The sequence below is a fragment of the Chaetodon trifascialis genome, chromosome 16, assembly GCF_039877785.1.
Source record: "Chaetodon trifascialis isolate fChaTrf1 chromosome 16, fChaTrf1.hap1, whole genome shotgun sequence".
NCBI lineage: Eukaryota > Metazoa > Chordata > Actinopteri > Chaetodontiformes > Chaetodontidae > Chaetodon > Chaetodon trifascialis.
This window is the reverse complement of record NC_092071.1, coordinates 2,188,704-2,208,136: the sequence shown is the minus strand read 5'-3', so window position 1 is coordinate 2,208,136 and position 19,433 is coordinate 2,188,704. Positions and strand designations below refer to the sequence as shown.

The 19,433-nt window shown below is 46.6% G+C and overlaps 2 protein-coding genes across 2 annotated transcripts in view; one reads left to right on the top strand and one right to left on the bottom strand.

Moving 5' to 3' along the window:
• capn5b (calpain 5b) overlaps positions 1 to 19,433 on the bottom strand; it is a 42,481-nt gene that overhangs the window by 4,014 nt on the left and 19,034 nt on the right. The window contains exons 3-12 of the mRNA XM_070983884.1: positions 18,544 to 18,675; positions 11,357 to 11,565; positions 10,799 to 10,991; positions 6,925 to 7,118; positions 4,810 to 4,887; positions 3,561 to 3,756; positions 3,347 to 3,469; positions 3,065 to 3,261; positions 2,126 to 2,247; positions 1,164 to 1,300 (exon numbers count right to left, since the gene is read on the bottom strand). Of these exons, the coding sequence (XP_070839985.1) occupies positions 1,164 to 1,300; positions 2,126 to 2,247; positions 3,065 to 3,261; positions 3,347 to 3,469; positions 3,561 to 3,756; positions 4,810 to 4,887; positions 6,925 to 7,118; positions 10,799 to 10,991; positions 11,357 to 11,565; positions 18,544 to 18,675 (1,581 nt within the window). The remainder of the gene's footprint in view (positions 1 to 1,163; positions 1,301 to 2,125; positions 2,248 to 3,064; positions 3,262 to 3,346; positions 3,470 to 3,560; positions 3,757 to 4,809; positions 4,888 to 6,924; positions 7,119 to 10,798; positions 10,992 to 11,356; positions 11,566 to 18,543; positions 18,676 to 19,433) is intronic.
• Positions 13,633 to 14,115, top strand: ompb (olfactory marker protein b). The gene has a single exon (XM_070983885.1). The coding sequence runs from the start codon at positions 13,633 to 13,635 to the stop codon at positions 14,113 to 14,115; it is 483 nt and encodes a 160-aa protein (XP_070839986.1).

The window sequence follows — 19,433 nt, the reverse complement described above, 5'->3', positions numbered from 1 at the left end:
GGCCTGAGTTTGGGTATCGGTGTCGCTTCTCTCCAGAGCCTTCAGCTTCCACTGAGACACAAATGAAGCAATTTCACACATCTGACTGAGTGAATTCAACATATTACCAACAATCATTCCCGAACCAACACACTGCCTCACTCATATTGTCTGATATTGAGCCTGTAATTGATTGGTTATGGATGTTCAGCAAATTTCCTTAGCAGCCCGACTCTCACGGTGATGAGGAGGGGAACTTGGATGGAAAAGGACGGTGAGAAATTTGGTGTTAGCGATGGACAGCTGAGAAAAAAGACAGTAAGAAGCGCAGAGCTGCGTATGAAAATGAGTGCTGCCACATGCCTTAACCTCCATCCTGACCAGAGGAACCGAAGATTAAATTCAGTTCCAGATGTAAAAAAAAAAAGGACTTCAAGGTTCAAAAACGGACGACGAAGTGCCTCCAACTCATGCACTGCTTCATTCACAAAATAAGGAAGTCGTGACGAAGATTAAAGACAAAGTTCGAGGCTTTCTGACTGGATTAAAACAGAGTGAGACGAAGAAAGAGCTTAAGAATGAGCTGAGATGGAAACATGAGAGATGAAGCTTAATGTGCCGATCGATCGGCTGTAAAGCAGAAAAAATAACCTTCAAACACTCAGCAGCTCGTCTGCTTTGAAGGGAAGCATTGTAGAGACTAATGAAGGTTTCCTCCTCTGCACGCCTCCTTTTCATTCATTCATTACATCCAACTCGAAGTCCCGAGTCGTGCGTCAGGAAACTGTGAGCTGTTGTTTCTTTGTGTGTTACAAACATGCAAATGAGCAAAAGGACTTCCAGCCTGTAGCTCAGTCCCTCAGTTTAATCCCTCTGATTGGGCAGTTTTTGGTCAAACGGAGCTAACAGACGTCTCCTCCTGCTTCGTCCCTGATGCCAGCCGAGGAGGACTTACTCAAGCACAACAAACATGAAAGAAAACACAACTCTTCCAGCATGAGCTAAACGATCCACACGGCCACCAGGGAGCAGGACAGGACCAGAGAATCCAGCAGGGAGCTCTGACTGTGTCTTCCACCAGGAAGTTAACAGCACCTTCAGAGATGTGTTGAACTCGATCTCTGTCCTGTTCGCTGCTACCACGATCCAACAGCCCAAACTCAGGCTGCAGAGTGACAGCTCACCTCGATGTGGATGCCCTCCTTGGGTTTCTTGCGGTAGAACAGGCCTTTGATGTCGAAGTTTGGGCACCGTGTGTCCTTATGAACTGGTGAACGAACCCTCTCTCCCTCACAGGTGATGATCATGTAGGGATCCACAGCTGAAGGAAGGAAAGGTTGTTAAATTAACCGACTGCGCCGATGACAGACGCTGTGATTATTATCTGTTTGTTTACACATGTCTGCATCAGATCACGTGTGTTAATTAGGTGAAGAGTTTATGTCCAAAACGCTGCAATGTTGCCGCTGTCCATCGCTTAAACTAACTTTAAAAACACAACATTTCAGTCCTTAGACCTCCATCAGATGGAAAACTGAGGGCCAGAATCTGGTTTTAATAAAGTGAGTTCAAATGATGGATTCTTTGCTTCTCTAAAGGATCAAAGCACGTCTTCCACCACTGTTGCTCTCTTAGCAAAAACACCTCAGTATTAAAGCCACCATGTGGAGAACATGAACATTCCTGACTTTGGTGCCACCCGGTGGACACTGTGGCAGCACCACGAGGATCTGACCCCGAGTTACGGGATGAATAAGCGTAAGGACTGCACCGATTTTCAGCAGGATTGTCTCACTTTTAATTTATGAAATCAGAATAATTTAATACAATCGTATAAAAAATGCACAGTGGCTTTAAAGGTGAGCAAGCTGTAAAGTTTACAGGTGTGTGCACACAGTGGGCGAGCTTTAACGGGTTAGGACGGTGCACTGCAGGCTAACGCTAACACTGACTACAGCTGGAACAGAAGGTGCTGCGGTACCTCGTGCTTTGCTCAGAAGTCTTTCCTTATTGGGATTGAGGCAGCGCAGCTCTGTGGGTGTTTACAGGAGTTTATGGCGCTTTACAGAACAGGAAGGTGATCGTTAACGTGCAGATACAACGCACAAAGTCAAGCCTGGATACAGCTCAGCGTGCACTGTCCTACCTCCATTGGAGTCCTGACCCTGCAGACCCTCAGCATTCAGTACATGGACCTGAGTGACCAGCTGAGGGTACCCACACATCCCCGTCCAACACGTCTGAGGAGGCTCGTCCAGAGTCAGCTCTCTGGGAAACAAAGAGCGTACACGAACTATTAAAGCTCACACACTTCGTCTCCATCCAGGCCTCTGTTTAGCATCAGTGCCCCCAACCGCTGCTTCACACGCGGTGACACAAGCTTAATAACATAACGTAATTCCTGGTCCCGAGAGCCCCAATGAGAGCAAAACTTGAAACTCTGTGAAAAACTCTTCTGGGAAATGAAGTCAAAGAGCAGCAGTGGCTGAGCATGCATCCAGTTAGAGGGAGCTGTGCAAGGACAACGCATTAGACGACAGGTTCACACTTCAAGTCTGCACTGAAGCAACAGTCAAACAGACATCTCTGAGACGTGAGTCCAGTTCCATCAAGCCGTTAGTTTTCCAAAGTTTTAGTATAAAATTCCCTCTTTGCGTCACTGTAACTTCACCTCAGTGTGTGAAGCATCATCCTTGCTGCTAAACAGTGTTTATTTCATATTTGTACTCAGTATATTTGCAGTTTGATCTTATGTGAAACAGTTTGTAAGTTCTTGTAGTCTCATTGGCTGCTTCTCTTTGTCATAAATGTTGTGAAAATTTGGCAGTTCATGAGAGACCAGCGCCGAGTAAATCCTTCCTATGAACATGTTGAGCACTGTCACTTGTTGAAATGCAGTCCATCTATTGGACTTAATGCCTTTTATAGTATTAAACTGGTTGCAAAGCACTGACTAATACATTCAGGAAGCTAAGTGCTTAATGAGTGCGCTAAAACAACAGCAGGATGATGAGTCTGAGTCGGTTATGCTTTCAGAGATTCAAACAGTCAGGCGCCGTGTTCATGGGTGAGACATCAGATTTACTTGCAGTCTGAAGGCACATCAGTGAAGACACGGAGCAGGAAGTCGCCCTGCTGCCCGGGGTCAAAGGTTGTGGGAATGATGACGTATCGCCCCTCCTTCAGCTCCTTCCTGAGGAAGACGCAGCGCGAGTTGATGTAGATGGAGCCCGCTACTTTCTGCTGGGCTGAGTGCATACGGTACTTCCGATTGAGCTCCACCTGCAGGACGAGAGGACGTTACAGCAGAAGTTTGTCTGCCTGGTGTTTGTGCAGGCGTGCGTGTGTGTTCTGTGTGTGTTTGTACCCGGTGAATATCAAAGCCGATGGCGAGGTTTTCCCCTTTGCCCTCTTTGGGTGTGGCTCTCTTCTCTTTCTGCTGCAGGCAGATCAGCACCTCATCCTCCACCTTCTTCACGTCAAACACGTACTGGGAGGAGAGAGATGACATCACATCACACTCCATCACCGGTCACACATCTCTCAATAAACACACGGAAACACACAGCGCCTGGACCCACCTGAGGGTTCTGCAGGAAGGTGGCCTTGTGGTTGATGCAGCCTCCGGACCGGTTGCGAAGGGGGTCCTGGCGGTGCACCCAGGAGCCCCTCATCACCTCCTCCTCCCAGGTTTTGTGGATGCTCAGGTAGGAGGTGTTGATGAGGCGGCACAGGATCAGATCCGTGAAGTACTGGCAAAAGTCGTCGAACGTCATCCTGCAGGAGGGCAGGAAAAGGAGAGGAGAGAAGAGACCGGAGAGAGTGGATACCAACTAGAGGGAAAAGCTCGAAAGAAGAAGACCTTGAACAGGTGCAAAAATAGAGGAAATGAGATCAGGAACAAAGAAGAGGGTTGCATGTTAAACGGAGACTCGGATTTCTGGTGCTGACATGGAATAAGACTAAATGCTGACCAATATGAGCTTTTAAAACAGTAGCATAAGCTTTACTGATACTGTCCTTATCATATTTGACCATTTAAACATCTACAAACATTCGGTGTTTCATTCATGTTAGTGTGGAAAAGCTTATTTACTTCCTTGTTGTTGGATGATCGGTGCCACTCTCATGTCCGTCTGTAAATATGATGCTACCGCCAGCAGCTGTTTAGCTTAGCTTAGCACACAGACCAGAAAAAGGTGGAAACAAACAGCCCGGCTCTGTCCAGAGGTAATAAAATGTGTCTACCAGCACTCTTAAAGTTCACTAATTAACTGGCTGAGAAAGTGGTATTTCAAGGCATTCTCCAAAAAAGGCCATTTATTGTATTTATCTAGATAAATTATATTCAGGCAATCTATACTTACATTTAGAATATATATCTTTATATTTAGGCCATTTACATTTGTCCTGATAAATATCTACATTTATACAATCAGGCAGTCTACATTTAGGCCATTTATATTCATATTTTGGGCACTACGATGGCCTGAAGAGTTAAGAGCTGCTGGTAGGAGGATTACCTCTGGACAGAGCGAGGCTAGCTGTTTCCAGGCTAAGCTAAGCTAACTGGCCGCTGGCTGAAGCCTTATATTTATTAGACAGATATTGATCTTCTCATTAAAACCGAATCAGAGCATTTCTAAAAATGTTCAACTATTCCTTTAAAAGGGCGATCAGTCCAAAACGTGGAAGCCAGTTCAGACGAGGGTTCCCACACACAGCCAGGACAGTTTTAATCAATCAGTCATTTTCCCGCGCCAGCACCATGTTAACAGGTGAGTCTGAGATGAGGGGCCAACAAAACTGTCAGCATCTGCTGCTTCTCACCAGAACTCGCCGTCGTCCTGCACAGTGACGCCGAGCTTTTCTCTCTCGCTCTTGCTCACCTTGTTCCACTCCTCCGAACTGCAGAGAGAAAGACAAACACGACGTGAGAGAGAGGAAGAAGAGCAGCTCCAGTCTGACGAAGCACAGGACGAGACGGTACTGCGACTGATGTTTCCCGCCTTTACAACTGCTTTTCGTAAGTATTTTACGAGAGACCACAGTGTTAATGCTGTCGGCTAATTTTTCATTTTTTCTCCTTTCTAGTTTTAGTTGATGAAAAATCTGGAATTTTAGTCTTAGTAAATTAAAACTAACTATTCAATGAAAGCTGTTTACATCTTACTTGTTTTGTAGTCAGAAGAAATACTTTATTGATCCCCAAGGTTCGTTACAGGTGCTCCTTAGAAGAATCAGGTTATTGAACGTTTCAGTCACTCTAATCTGGACAAACTACTCATTTTTTGCCATTTTAGTCAGACTTACTTCACATAAAACTTTATTTCTTTCCCCTCAACCTCACTGCAACGAAAATGGGCCCACAGATGAATTTCTTTCTGCCCTGTTGTTGTTGATTTTAACTTGCTTCCTGTAAAAGTTAATTGTGCTAATTGTGTGAAACCACTACAATGAAAACAAAAACAGTCTTTAATATTTTGTCTCAAAATAAAACTCCAGATTTTGATCCAGTTTTTGTTTTTCTATTTAAACTTTGTTTCACTCACGTTTTATCGTCAACAACACTACATGTAAACGCAGTGACAGTTTTCAGCCTTTGTTGATGTGTGTTTAGCTTGTTGCATACAGCTCTGCACACACATGCTCAGTAAGGATGCTGAATTTACCACTCAGCCTTTATTTGAATACTGGGAATTGCGTCATGCATCACTTCTGCACAGTGTGAATCTCTTAACAATCACAGTGATTACGTATTTAAATCCTCAGTAAGCGTATCGAGCTCAGATGTATAATTGATGAGTGTGTGTATCCCTCTTGGGTACTATCATGCTACAGAGTTAGTAAAAAAAACCTCTGCATGTGTATTTGTAGCGTGAATCATACCTAAGCATCAAGGTCCGCTCTGTATTCACTGCTCGGGGGAAACATGGGCATTCGCTGGACGCATCAGCTCTGTGTTTATGTCTCACTGTGTATGATTCACGGACAAACGTCCACGTCTGCGCTGCCTGTCAGACTCCATTTACAGGAACAGGTTTCATCAAACCATGAATAAATTATTCAGCGAGAGAGTGAGTGATTGAGACACAGACTCACGTCTCTTTAATAACATCTTTCTCTCTTCTGGGCCTGATCAATAATTCAGACTCCGTCACGATCCTGCTCTACCACCTCCCTGTTTGCTCCACAGAGTCTGGTAGCTAACGATTCAAAGACAAGAGACGTTGTGGGGGCAACTTTATCTCAGCTTTACCAACTCCCAGAAGAAGCGTAGGGTAGCAGAAATGCAGAGTAATGCAATGAAACGCTCTTTTCTGGGCAGAAATAACAGCTTTGTCCACCTGATTGAACGGCCACTTGTGCAAACCAGTCATCTTAATTCACCTGGATGTTTGAATTGAAGGGTTAGTTGCTTAATTTTGGCCGACCTGCTTTGGGAGGATCCTGGGGAAATGATATCTGAGCTGCACTGTTTGGTGCTGCTCTCTAAAAACAAGCTCCAGCGGGGCTGAATTCACTCATTTGTCTTAGCTCTGGGGCCCATTAGCTTGATTGCGTATCCATTTTTCATTGTCTACATGACATTTCTCATTGTGCAGCTTTCTCGTCCACGTCGTGGGCATTACATACGGGCTGGTCTTTGTGCAGCCGTTTGTTGTTTGCCCATTCATCACACGCAGTCTCTTAGAAACGATGAGAGACCAAGGGGACCGGTGCCCTTTGTCATTCTAAAATTAAATTAGTGAGATTGGTTAAATTGGTATGGGTCACAGGAAGGTCACATATGAAAGGACAAATGCATTGTCTGTGATGCTCTGGAAATGTTCCACGCCTGACTCACTCTGCAAGATCTGGACAAAGTTGGCTTAATGAGCCTCAATGAGATTAGATGAGCTGCAGCAGTTCATCCATGCCTGTAGGTGGCAGCGCTGCAGTTACCTGTCGCTCCAGGGGCCGCTCCACTCCTTCTCCCCCCAGGGGTTCCTCATGCGGATCATGTGCAGCTTCTCTGATTTGAAGAAAGCCAGCAGTCCGTGACCCAGCCGCACTTTCCGTACGTCTGTCACAGCGTAGGCGTGACCTTTGACCAGGCCGCAGTCCAGCCGAGCCTCCATGTCCTCTACCGTGGTCGCCTGCCGGACAGCAGAAAGCGGGAGGTTTAGGGGCTGAAAACAGATGCTTCTGCGGATCTCTAGAATATGGAAAAGAGGAAGGCTGGCACAGATCCCTGGAAGTTAAAAACAGGCTGGAGGAAAATGCACAAAAAGCTGTTTCTGAGCGAACCGAAAGCAGAGACATCAGCGTCTTTATGAGAGACAGCAGAGAGGACGGGAAACCGGGAAGACAGAGACGCAACAAAGGTCCTCAAACCAGGAGCGCTGTGATTCACTCGCAGCCTCGTCACTCCAAGAAAACAAAAGTGACGTGACAACGGGCCGTTCGTGAATCGAAAGCTTCAGACAGTAAAAGGATAAACAGAGAGAGTCATTAAGCAGCGTTATCAGAAAACTGCTTCTTCGATCCAATAATTACGTGTTCGCTGCACTTGGCTTTTCTAAGACACATCACGCTGTAAATTTCATACGTTATTATAGAGGCTGATTAAGCAGGCACACAGACAGTGGAACAGACAAACAGATGTGCTGCTGAATGGATTTCTAAATCACTGGTTTGTTCCAAACAGGAGCTTTTAGAAGGAAAACTGATCCCCAGAGCGAATCCACTGCTCCTAAAGACCAGCTGATGGGAGTCATGGTGGCCGGCCTTCCTCTCTGATGTATGACACGATGAATCACGGCTCACAGCACCAACCAGACCACCTCTGGACGAACGCCACTGCTGATTTAAAGACAATATCTGCTTCTGAAGCAGTTAGCAAAGACGCTGCTACAGCCTCGGTTAAACCTCCTGCTCCATCATATGGTTCACTGATCTGATTGGTTGAAGTCAGCCCATGATCGAGGATGACAGACAGATGGTTCATCCAATCATCTTCAAAGTATTTTTCCTTTTCCAAACAGTTTCCATGGATGACTCTCCAGACGGATCTGTGTAACAAACCATCAGGTAAGTAAAGCAAACTGATTTAAGCTGCAGACTGTGTTTACAGGCTTCTCAGCACCGTCATCTTTAGCTTTCATCTCTGTTGGCATCACACACTACACAACTTCAACTTCTGTGATTGGATGCTTCTTGCCAAAATGCACCTTGGGAGTCATAGTTAACTTATACCTTATGTACCGCTTGTAGCTTTGACTTTTTAATCAAAGAACCAGAAATATTCTAACACAGTTCATCATCTTTTAAACGAGATTCAACCAGTTCTTATTTGAGAATGAACTTCCAGGTTTGGGTTTGGTTTTCCAAGGGCTGGGTTCAGCTCAGGTCCACGTTTAGGACCCGACATGATTCACAGAACCACCCTGCATTTCATTTCTGCTCCCTCAGTCTGCCTCAGAAAGTTGAAAATGAATTGAGAGTAACAGCCAGCCTCGGGTCTCCCAGAGGAGAGGTGTGGAATCACACATCCCAAAATAACAATTTAGGCTCCAGAAACACAAGTAATAAGAACAATGGATAAAAGTGGAAAATGCATTTTTGTGTGGTGTTAGTTATGTTCTCTGAGCTCTCATTACTCCTGCGATCGAATAACAGAGCCTCCAGTGTAAAAACTCATGCATATAAAAGAGCCATATCATTTAAAAATTGAACTGCACCTGACTCTGAATCACAATGAGGGACCGTGAATTCGCTGTCGCTGGAGCAGGACGTCAGGGAATAACAGGCGTGAAACATCAGACCAAACGGTGAAATTCAGATTAACAGCATCTGCTTGTTTTCTTAACGAGCAGACGTGAGTTCAAAAGAGCAAAGAAGGAAGTCCAGGATTTCTTTGTCTCCACTCCTGAAGAATTAATCATTAAGCTCTATTTGGAAAACACTACAACCATGTAAAACGTACTAAAGTACCAGAAAACAGTTTTTCCCTGACGCAGCCCTTCATGCTGACAGCACAAAGGCTGATCAAAAACAATGAATGTGGGCCATTTCAGAAATAATCTCTGGCTGAGGAGCATTATGTCTGACGAGCACCAGTTTTAACTCACACCAGCTAGAAGCAGAGGAGGGTCCACGAGGCTGCAAGCTTTGACAAAACTGGCTCCACACGTTCGAGCAAAGGACTGGATGAACCTTATTTTCTCACAGAGAACAGTCACAAATCAAAAGAAACAAATTAGGAAATGAGACTGAAACATGTATGAAGAGTGATCCGTGTGGTCTGTTTCGATCATCTGAGGGTCTCAGGGTAGAGGCGTCTGCAGCACAGAAGGAAATCTGTCATATTTAGCAAAATAAAGAGACATATCTTCGTATCTGGAAAAGGAAAAACATGTTAATGCAGGAGTGAATGTGTGCAGGATGCACTGAAATCAGATCAGCCAGACGACCTCTAGAGGTGGTCTGACCCGCATTATGATCCAGATCTGTCGCGTCGGCCAGCCTTCATTCTGCTCTTAGATTAGACTAATAAAGCCAGACAGTGTCACAGAAAAGGACTAACTTCTCTTCGTCTTAAATTTCTAATAAATCTTCGCCAACATCGTTTCATTCCATGAGATCAACCCACAAGGTTCACACACATCATCTGCTAAACTTCTTCTAGTGGCACTCACTTCTCCCATAGACCACCACATGAAGGTACTTGTAGAAGACGTCAGCCTCACCACACGCTGCTTCCCTCTGAACCCCTTTCACTTACATCTGCCATTATCCGAGCATCAGCACACGTGCTTCCCTGTCAGAAGCACCGACAACAATACTGAGGCTTCATGCAACAGTACATCATCAAAACTGACAAAGCAGAAGTGCTTGCTCTTCGTCTGTATGCGCCTCACGTAATATCACAGAAATGACTGCCGCACTGAAGAGCTTTTGAGAAGTTGCAGAGAATTTATGCAGAGATTTGGCACTAAAGAGGGCTGCTATCTCTGCTGCAAGACACAGGCAGCGAGAGTCTGCACAGTCAGGCAGGAGTTTCCATCCCTGGCTTCTCAGATCGCAGCAGAAAAAGCTCCAATTATTAAAGGGCTCGGGGGCACAGCGGGTCAGCTTTGGTGGATTAGACCATTTCCAGAAAACAGGTACCGAAATGCTGCAAAGTGAGAGCATCCTTACGGTTTGCTGAAATGTCACGATGCCACGCAGACGGATTTGGAGCAGACGATGTTCCCCTCAGGATGACTGTAATAACTTCAGTGATCCTTTGACTTTTCAACAAAGCGCCATCATCGGGTCAAAATTTCAATTTTTGTCTCACACTTTCTAACTAAAAACCAGAAAAATGGATGACATTCCCATCAGCCCCAGCTAGCTTGAGTGCTAATCAGCAAATGTTAGCATGCTAATACGTTGAACTAAGACTGTAAACATGGTAAATACTAAAGCTAATAAACATCGGCATGTTAGCATGCTCACATTAGCATTTAGCTTAAAAGTGCTTACAACTCCCATGTTTGCAGAGCGTAACCAAAAAGCACAAAGCGTGACGCTTTCGTCAGTGTTTCATCAGGATTAGCACAGCCATCAGTGAGCCAGCAAACACCTGGAAAACATCTTCTACCTGAACACTTCTCAAGCCTCCATACAGAACATTTGCTGGCATTTAATGAAGAGAGCTACTCATGTTTTCCTCCACGTCTTCATGTAGAAATACAGAATAAAACAGCTTTTTAAAGGAAGAAACTGAGCAGTAAGGTAGACTGAAGGACAGGAAAAGGAGGACGCTGCCACATCTGAGCCGCTCTCAGCTCACCCTGATGGAGCAGCTGATGAGGCCGTCTCGGTTGTGGACTTTGAGAACTCTTTCAAACAGCTGGTTGCGGGCCACCTCGTCCGTTGCCATCTGACCCTCCAGCAGGTCCACCGGCTCTGAAACGCCACCTGTGAAATCCACCAGTGCATCTGCCGTGTTTCCCCCGTCCAAAGCCTCGTAGCAGCCATAGACCCTGTGGGAAGAGGAGGACGGTCGGCTGTAACTTATTCAACGTGAGCAACGCTTAAAGACATCGTGGACATTTTTCACCATTCTCAGACATTTTATAGACAAAATGATGAAGCGATTAATCAGGAAAATAATCAGAATATTAATGGCTGAAGGAAAGAGTCATTAGTTGCAGTCCTAATATTAATATGCACATCGCCATGGAGTCATTTATCATCTGAATACTGAGAAAGACGGTCTAGTTGCTGCACGTTGACTCGGCTTTAGTGTGAGACGTGTCATGAATGCTGCTTTTTAAAGTATTTTCTTATGCAGGCAGGGTGTCTTCTCTAAACCTGGATGTGTATCTTTGCTGGCTCTGATACTAACTTGGCGTAGGCCTTCTCTACCAGAGCACTCCAGAACTCGTTGCTGTCGTTGGAGTGACAGTAGACCAGCTGGTTGTCCACCGTCGGTAGCCGGTCGTCAATCACCACGTCCACCCAATCACCAAAGCGCCAGAAGCGAAAGTGGAAAATCCCGGCGTATGAGTCCGGCTTCTCCGTATCCCACTCCTGCTCCTTCCAGTCAGGAATGACCTGGAGGAGGAAGAGCAGAGGGGCAGGTAAGCCAAATAAACAGCCGGTGGTCCGTGGAACATAAATAACGTCAAGGTGGAGTGGGCTGCCAGAGAGAGACAGCGCACCCTCATGTCTGCTGATGCATTCAGGATTAGGGGAGAATTTATCACCTCGGCTCTCTCAGTCATAAATCCAGCTGTAATAGGACATGGGTGAGAGGTAATAACTGTTTGACTGCAGAGTGTGTGTGTGTGCGTGTGTGTTTCAGCTGCCTGCGTCTGCTATGGACCAGTGAAACCACTCTAAACCAGCCTCCATTTTGTGAACTGTAGTTATCATTTCGACGAGAGGCACAAAACAAACTGACGACACGTTCACGGACATCTCAAAACGCACGTAAGAATCAGAGTCAGAGCAGTGAAGAGCAGACTGAGGTCCAACAAAGATGCATAAAAGATGGCTGAAAAATAAGATGAATCCACCTGCACCTTTTTAAAAAGAGCTCTTTAAAGCTGCTTTCAATCTGCACACATCCAGAGTTTACATGTCAGTCGTGTCCCTACTTCATGGGATTAAAAATGTGAATGAAATCTCTGTTATCTGCAGAAAGAATCATCATCAGACAGCTATGTCAGATCACCTGGGGAGCACAAATCAAGGCGAGCGGGCGACAGGGCGTCCTGACTGTGAGCGTTAATCACAGGTTACAGCCTTCGTTAACACGTTTCTGTCCTATCATAACCGCTGTCACTCCAGCCCTGCTAACATCAGCATTCGCTCGTCCACCTGATGAGTGGAAGGTCTAAAACTCACTCTCCTTTTTGCTCTTTTGGTGTGCATTAACTCCAGAGAAGCCCCGTCTGCCTCTTTGGCTGCTAAATGTTCGCCTTCCTCCCCCCGCCAGTTGTTAACAGTTTATCAGAGTTTCATTTCCTGCATTATGACATGTTGTGATTGCTCTTTAAAATTTATGAAGTGTTGCTTTCCCACTGCGGCTCGGTGTCATAACAGAGCACCCAGCCCAGAGGCGACGTGCGAAAGGGCACCTGGGAAACCTTTCCCAGCGTGAATATGCCATAAAAGTGATGCAGTGAGCGACACCACATGTGGATTACCTGACAGTGCTCCAGCAGGTGTCCTTGGAGATGTCAAGGTGCGCTAACTGAACAGCAGTTCCTGTCAAACCTCTCTACAGGAGGTGACACTCTGCTGATGGAGAGAATCTGGCCTCTCCAGAGGACCGGCTCTGTGAGGCAGCACCAGCTCCCTTAAATAGAGGAGGAGGAGGAGGAGGAGGGGGAGGAAAAAACAAAGCACTGCACCACAGAAACCTCAGAGTCATTTTGTAATCCTTCGGGAGACAATCTCCCCTGCACTCCACCCTGCTACTGCTTAGTCTGAGTCTGCACTGTGGATGGTGAGGGAGGACAGGCTCCATCTATCTCAGCTTTCATCTGGGCCAAGTGTCGCTATGCAGCAGCTGAACTCTGGTAGGTAAGCGACCTGACGACTGGCCAGGAACACCAGCAGAAGGCACCTTGGCTTCGCCTGCTGTCCGTCACACCGAGGGGAATAAGGAGGCTTTCCCCTCACCTCACCTCACCTCACCCTCCCTCCCCCGCCCTGTCCTCGCCTGCACTAAGGGTACCTTAATGTTACAAAACACTTCTGATGTTCACATTTACACTGCCGCTCATGCAAGCCGAGGATTCAATAGTTCACGTCAGGTGTTAGAGTCAAGCATCTGTAAGCATGAGACAAACAAATGTGTGACAAACAGCACTGAGCACAGCTCCCTACGGGCAAACCCTGTGCTGTGGTTGCAAATGTCAATAGATCTTGTTGCCTAGCACCTCTGCTCTTCTGTACATCTGTGTAGGACCCACCCTCTCCTGTTGATGCTGCACAGACATGTACGCATGCATAATGCACAAGCCTGCAGGCGAGAGCGCAGAGTGAGAGCCGACTGAGGAGAAAGAGGAGCGGCAGAGCGAAGGTGAAGACGCTTAGCTTCGACACAGCTGCCAATCTAATCCAGCCGTGCAGTTAGCATCGACCCTCGGGCTGCCGCGGTGAGCTTCGAGCATGTCCACAGAGTTGGAGCTGGCCTTCCGGCCAGACAACCAGCTGACGGAGGTGATGCGCCTGCGGGTTCAGTCTCTGCAGCAGCGAGGCCAGAAGAGGCAGGACGGCGAGCGCCTGCTGCTGCCCAACGAGGCCGTGTACCGACTGGACTTCACCAAGCAGTCCCTCCGCTTCTCGCACTGGACGGTGCAGCTGGCCCAGGCGGGACGCCTCACCATCACCGCCACCTCACAGCTGTGGACGCCTGACCTCACCAACCTGATGACGCGTCAGCTGCTGGAGCCCGCCGGGACTTTCTGGAGGGCGCCGGATGACGCCGGCATTGCGCCCGTCCAGTGCTACGAGGCGGACGCGCACGAATTTGGCGAGAGGATCGCAGAGCTGGCTAAGGTAAGGAAGGTGATGTACTTCCTGTTCGCATTTGCAGAAGGCTGCAGCCCTGAAACTGTGGACAGCTCCATCACCTTCACAGTGGACAGCTGAGACTTGCCAATCAAAAAACTTGGAGATACTTTCTACAAACTCTTCTTCTGTGCTTGTGTGTGTTTAGCTGAGGAAGCAAAGTTAACTTTAGGTTCAACCTGTATTTTTCTATGGATGCGCCCTCTGAAATGTCAGCGAATCATGATGTCATCTCACCAGACAGCCTGTAAGGACATGACTACAGACCTCCTTTACACAGACAGTAGAACTTGCTTCTGTTATTCTGTATCGTACGATGTTGAGCTGAAATCCAGCTAATGACAAATAAAACCCAATAACTCAAAAAGGTTTATCTGCGTCTTCTTGTCTGGACATGGATCATTCTCTGGGCCACAGCGTTATTCTCCCTCCCCCTCTGTGACAAACAGCCCGTCCTGACGGGTTTAGTAGAAATGAGTCCCACATGAGCGAACGGATGGAGACAGCGTGTATTTGTGTGTAGGCGTATTAGTATTCCCCAGCGGATGGAGGAGCAGGTTCCTGCTGCCTCGTCCGTCTCCGTCCTGCATGGTGACCCTGACGAACGAGAGAGGGGAGGCGCGTGGATCTCCTCCCTCGGCCTCCTCCTGCAGACTCGCTGCTCAAACACTAACTGTGACTGTGAATGAGAAGACGACTGTCAGGCGAGGTGTGAAAGAAAAGAAAATAAGAGAGATGTCAGGAGGCGTCAGGCTCGTTTCTTTTCTCGGGAAAAAGCATGTAATTAACTTGCCACCTGAACCATCTCTCCTTTAGAGCAGGGGGGCCTGACCCCTGTGCCTCGGAGGGCCACACCTGAAGCTTGATGGTGGGCTGAGGGCCAAAGACAAACACCTATTGTGTACTGTTCCCTTCCCAAGCTCCTTTAATTGACTTACTGTGGCAAGATTATGAAAAATAAAGCATAATTAGGGATTCTACATATTTTAAGAGCATTTCAACCTCACAGAACATAAAACTGCAAACACAGGATTTTATATTAGAAACTTTAAAGGTTAATATCTCATTTCTTCCACTTTGGTCAGCCCTGCTTTAGAGCCCAAACCTTCACTTTCTCTGATAAAGAGTCGAATGCTGCATGTTCCCAGGAGTCTCAAACTAACCTCGCCTTTAGCCATGAATGCGTTCAGTAAACAGAAATTATTACTGAGTGGTACGTCTCCTTTTGCTCACTGCTGCCTGCTGCCCTTTGAAACAAACGGACCAGGAAACAAATGTCCTATCATTTAAACACACTCTGCGAGGAGTGATTACAAGATCTAAGACAAAATCAGAAGTTACAACAGCTCTCGGGCTGAATGAAAGGCGCGTCGCAGGCTGGCCGTGTTTTTGCAGGTAATTAACATGTAAAAACGCTGCACTTCCACTGGGGAACAGCGTCGGCTCCTCTGAGACTTGGACCATTACTTGTTTTGCTTTCACAGGAAGTAAAGCTGGTGGCCAACAGGAGACCGAACAGACGAACATCCCTGCACAAAGGACTTCCACCGTTGATCAGATGTAACAAACACACACACAGCAATCTAACTTCATCAGCTCCTCACTCTCTAAACATGAATTGTGGTCCACTTTCTAACTACAACCCAGCAGCACACGGTGAATCAAAGCACCGGCCCCGGGGACCAGATCCGGTCCACACTGTGTTTTTCATTCATCCCCAGTCTTTTAATTTAGAATAATCATTTATTTTTTAAGACAAGCCTGCAAAATCAGAGCAAACCATTTGGCTCTTTATTTCACATTTATTAGCTTTGTGGTGGAGAGTTAGATGAGAAGATCATAACACTCTCAGATCTGTGCAGTGAATATAGGCTGCTATAGCCACCAGCTGCTTAGCTTAGCTTAGCTTAGCACAAAGACTGGAAACAGGGGTAAACAACTAGCCTGGTTCTGTCCAACAGGACAAAATCCACCTAGCAGCAGCTCACTATTCACCAGGCTAAGTCTGGTTTCTTTAATGCGTATTATCTGTGCTAAGGTAAGCTAGCCGGCTGCTAGCTTCAACCTTAAGATGAACAGCAGATATGAGAGTGGTATTGATCTTCTCATCAAACTCTCCGCCAGAAAGTGAATGAGCGTAATTCCCAAAATGTCAAACTACTACACTTTACAGAAGGCAGAGCCGACAGGAGCGCTCTGATCTACCTGAGAGCTCCTGACATTTGATATCAAAACGTCTCTTTGTAAACCAAGACGAACGGCTGACCTGGAGGACAGACAGCTCCAACACAGGTGGAGTCTAATGCAGCAGCTTCCTGTCTGGTCTTATCTACAGTTCAAGGTGGCATAAAGCTGTGTCCCAAAATGCTGAATATGTCTGCAGACCTGACAGACCTTCTGAGCTTCACATGAGTCACTGACAACGAGTGCATCGCCCTCAAAACACTAGAAGAAAACCATCAACCACAAACTTCCCGTGCTGCTCATTGGACATGGAGCTGGCTGATGACTGTGTGTTGAAACAGCACTAGAGGAACTGAGAGTAAACAGAGGGGAAGACACAGTGTAAGCACGCCCATATGCACACACTGCGTCTGAGCACACTGCCACTGCCCAGCGCCTCGCTGCAACAGGCCGAGGCATCCTGTTTCAAATCCCATTGAACCTCAGTAATCACTTTGCTTCCTGTCAAGCCTGATGCCAAAGAACACTTCAGAATAATCCTGACACCCAGAACTCCACAGCTCAGCACGCTTCAAATAATAGTGTCTTTTGTTGATATGACACCCCCAGTTTTGTCCTGAAGGGAGTGAAAGTGGATCTGTGGTGCCAAATTTCATCCGTAAGTTTACACATTTATTCCGATCAGTGAGTAAAGACTTCAAACAGCATTTACATTACAATTAGGGTGGATTCAAAGATCTCTAATGCACCTTTGTCTACAGTTAGCAGAGGGACTGGCACTCCCAGCCAATAGAAAAGGAAGAACGTTTAACCCTGTGAAGAAATCTCAGTGAAGCACTGCTCCTTTTAAACCCAACTGCCCTCGAGCTGCATCGCCTGGTTCCAGCTCTTATGCTAAGCTAACTAGCTGTAGCATCGCGTAGAGTAGTAGAGTCGATCTCCTCAGTCACTACATCCGACCAGGTAAACCTGTACAGACTTTTACAGAGAGTGACTCAGGTGTTTCTCTAAAGATGCAACCAGCATATAAAAAACACAGCATGTATGTAATAAAGTGCATGTTTGAGAGAAGGGCTGCTCGATTACAGCAAAAAATAAGAATCACTATTATTTTGGTCAATAATGAGATTATTTAACACAAATACTCACTGACTTTGGACACATCATGTATTTATTGAACACACAGGAAAATAAATGTACAACCCTGATTCCCAAAAAGTCTGGACTCTGTGTAAAATTCAATCATTTACAGTCAAACTGTGTTTACTGACCACAGTTTGACAAAGTGCTCCTCAGCCCAGGTAGTAATATTTACCTGTGGAATGTCCCAAACAGGTGTTTTCTACCTCTTTCCCAGTCTTTAGCTGCTCCTGTCCCAACTTGTTTGAAACGCGTTGCTGCATCAGATTCAGAATAAGCAGATATTTACAAAAATCAATGAAGCTGATGAGCTCAGTCCTGGCAGACTCCACCAATCAGGCTACTAACTAAAAGCTAGTTAACCAGTTTAACTAGTTTGAGTTTAGCCTTTTTCCCTAAAGCTCACTCAGTGGTTGCAGTGTGACATTGAGCCATTGAGTGTCTTCTTTGTGGCATGTCTGGCGCTGCTGGAGCACGCTGAATCAGCAGCGAGGCCGTCATCTGACTGATATATGAGGGGATATCAGGGATTTCACCCACAAACTGTATAATGTGGTTTTCTTCCACCACAAGCGAACAACCGCAGGCTGACACCACGAGAGCAAAACACAAAGTACAACTCAGTGCAAGTTTCTACGAGACAGACCGTCAATTTGTCTGGTGAGCATCAGAGAGGAGTTCTTCAGTGTGTTCTGGATTACAAACACAGCAAACGCAGGCGGAGAATATAATCCAGCATGTCGGTCATACACCGACCATCAGCTGCAGGGTTGAGTTCAACATTTTGACTGATAACACTTTATGTCATATACAGAGCTGGGGTCAGGATGGGGTTAGCCTAGCTTAGCATAGAGACTTAAAGCAGGGGGAAGTGCTTTTGGGGGTGTTTTTTCTCTTTGGAGCGAGCTAGGCTAACAGTTTCTATGTAATCAGCCTTAATGCTAAGCTAGGCTAACCACATCCTGGCTCCAGCTCAGCACGCAGATGTGAGATTGATATCGTTCCACTCATCTCACTGTCAGAGGGAAACGTGTTGAACCATTTCCTGAAAAGTACGCGTCTGTGTCGCCTCAGGTGAAGGGAGGCGACGCCAAGCTGTGCGATCAGGACGCGTTCATCAAGGAGAAGGAGGAGGAAGAACAGGACAACAGACAGACGCACACAAACATGCAAAAACACACTTACCTTTTGCCACAGAGACTCTCTGGAGGCCAGGCTGGAGCAGGCTGCGACAAACCAGCAGTTACCCAGCTGTCCCTGATGTAAGTCATGTGCGCTGATGCCGTCTACAAACAGGTGAGGGTCTTCACACAGCTCCTGCACCCCCAAACACACACAAACAGCTGGTTTAGGAAACATCTGCAGACTCTGTTTTTCAAGCTGGAGTTTTCAATGTTCCCCAAGAGGACGACTGAAAGCGTTCACACTAATATTTTTGCATTTTAAGCTCTCGGTCTTTAGCCAAGATGTGATTTTTGAATCATTTTAGCCTCTGAAGCAGGGTTTACGGCTAACAAACTGTGTGTACAGTCCACAGCGTGAGACACAGAGGAGCATAAATGAGTTATCGAGGGAAATTCATGAATCAGAAAGCGACCATCTGTCCTTATGCACCCACGTATCATATTCATGATCTTCTGCCCAAGTGTGGGAGGGCTGCGTGCTTTGTGAAATCACATTTCCCGTGGCTGCTGAGTTGAGGTCCATTTTCTGCCACACAGCGTACAGACAGACCTCTATTACAGCTAACAACATGGTGCTCAATGAGCTGCACTCGCTTCTCCTCGCTCGTCCTGGACTCACACACCTCTCCGCATCCATGCGACACACACACATACTGTACACGTACACACACACACACACACACACACACACACACACACACACACACACACACACACACACACACACACACACACACACACACACACACACACACACACACACACACACACACACACACACACACACACACACCGTCAGACATCCCGTGGTTCCTGTGATAATGTGTGAGATGGATACTACATGCAGGCTGTGAGTCCACACTAACCATTTACAGAGACGCACTGTCCTCT

Bases quoted from the DNA above. Each gene is read 5' to 3' on its own strand.
- ompb (XM_070983885.1), top strand. From the start codon at position 13,633: ATGTCCACAGAGTTGGAGCTGGCCTTCCGGCCAGACAACCAGCTGACG.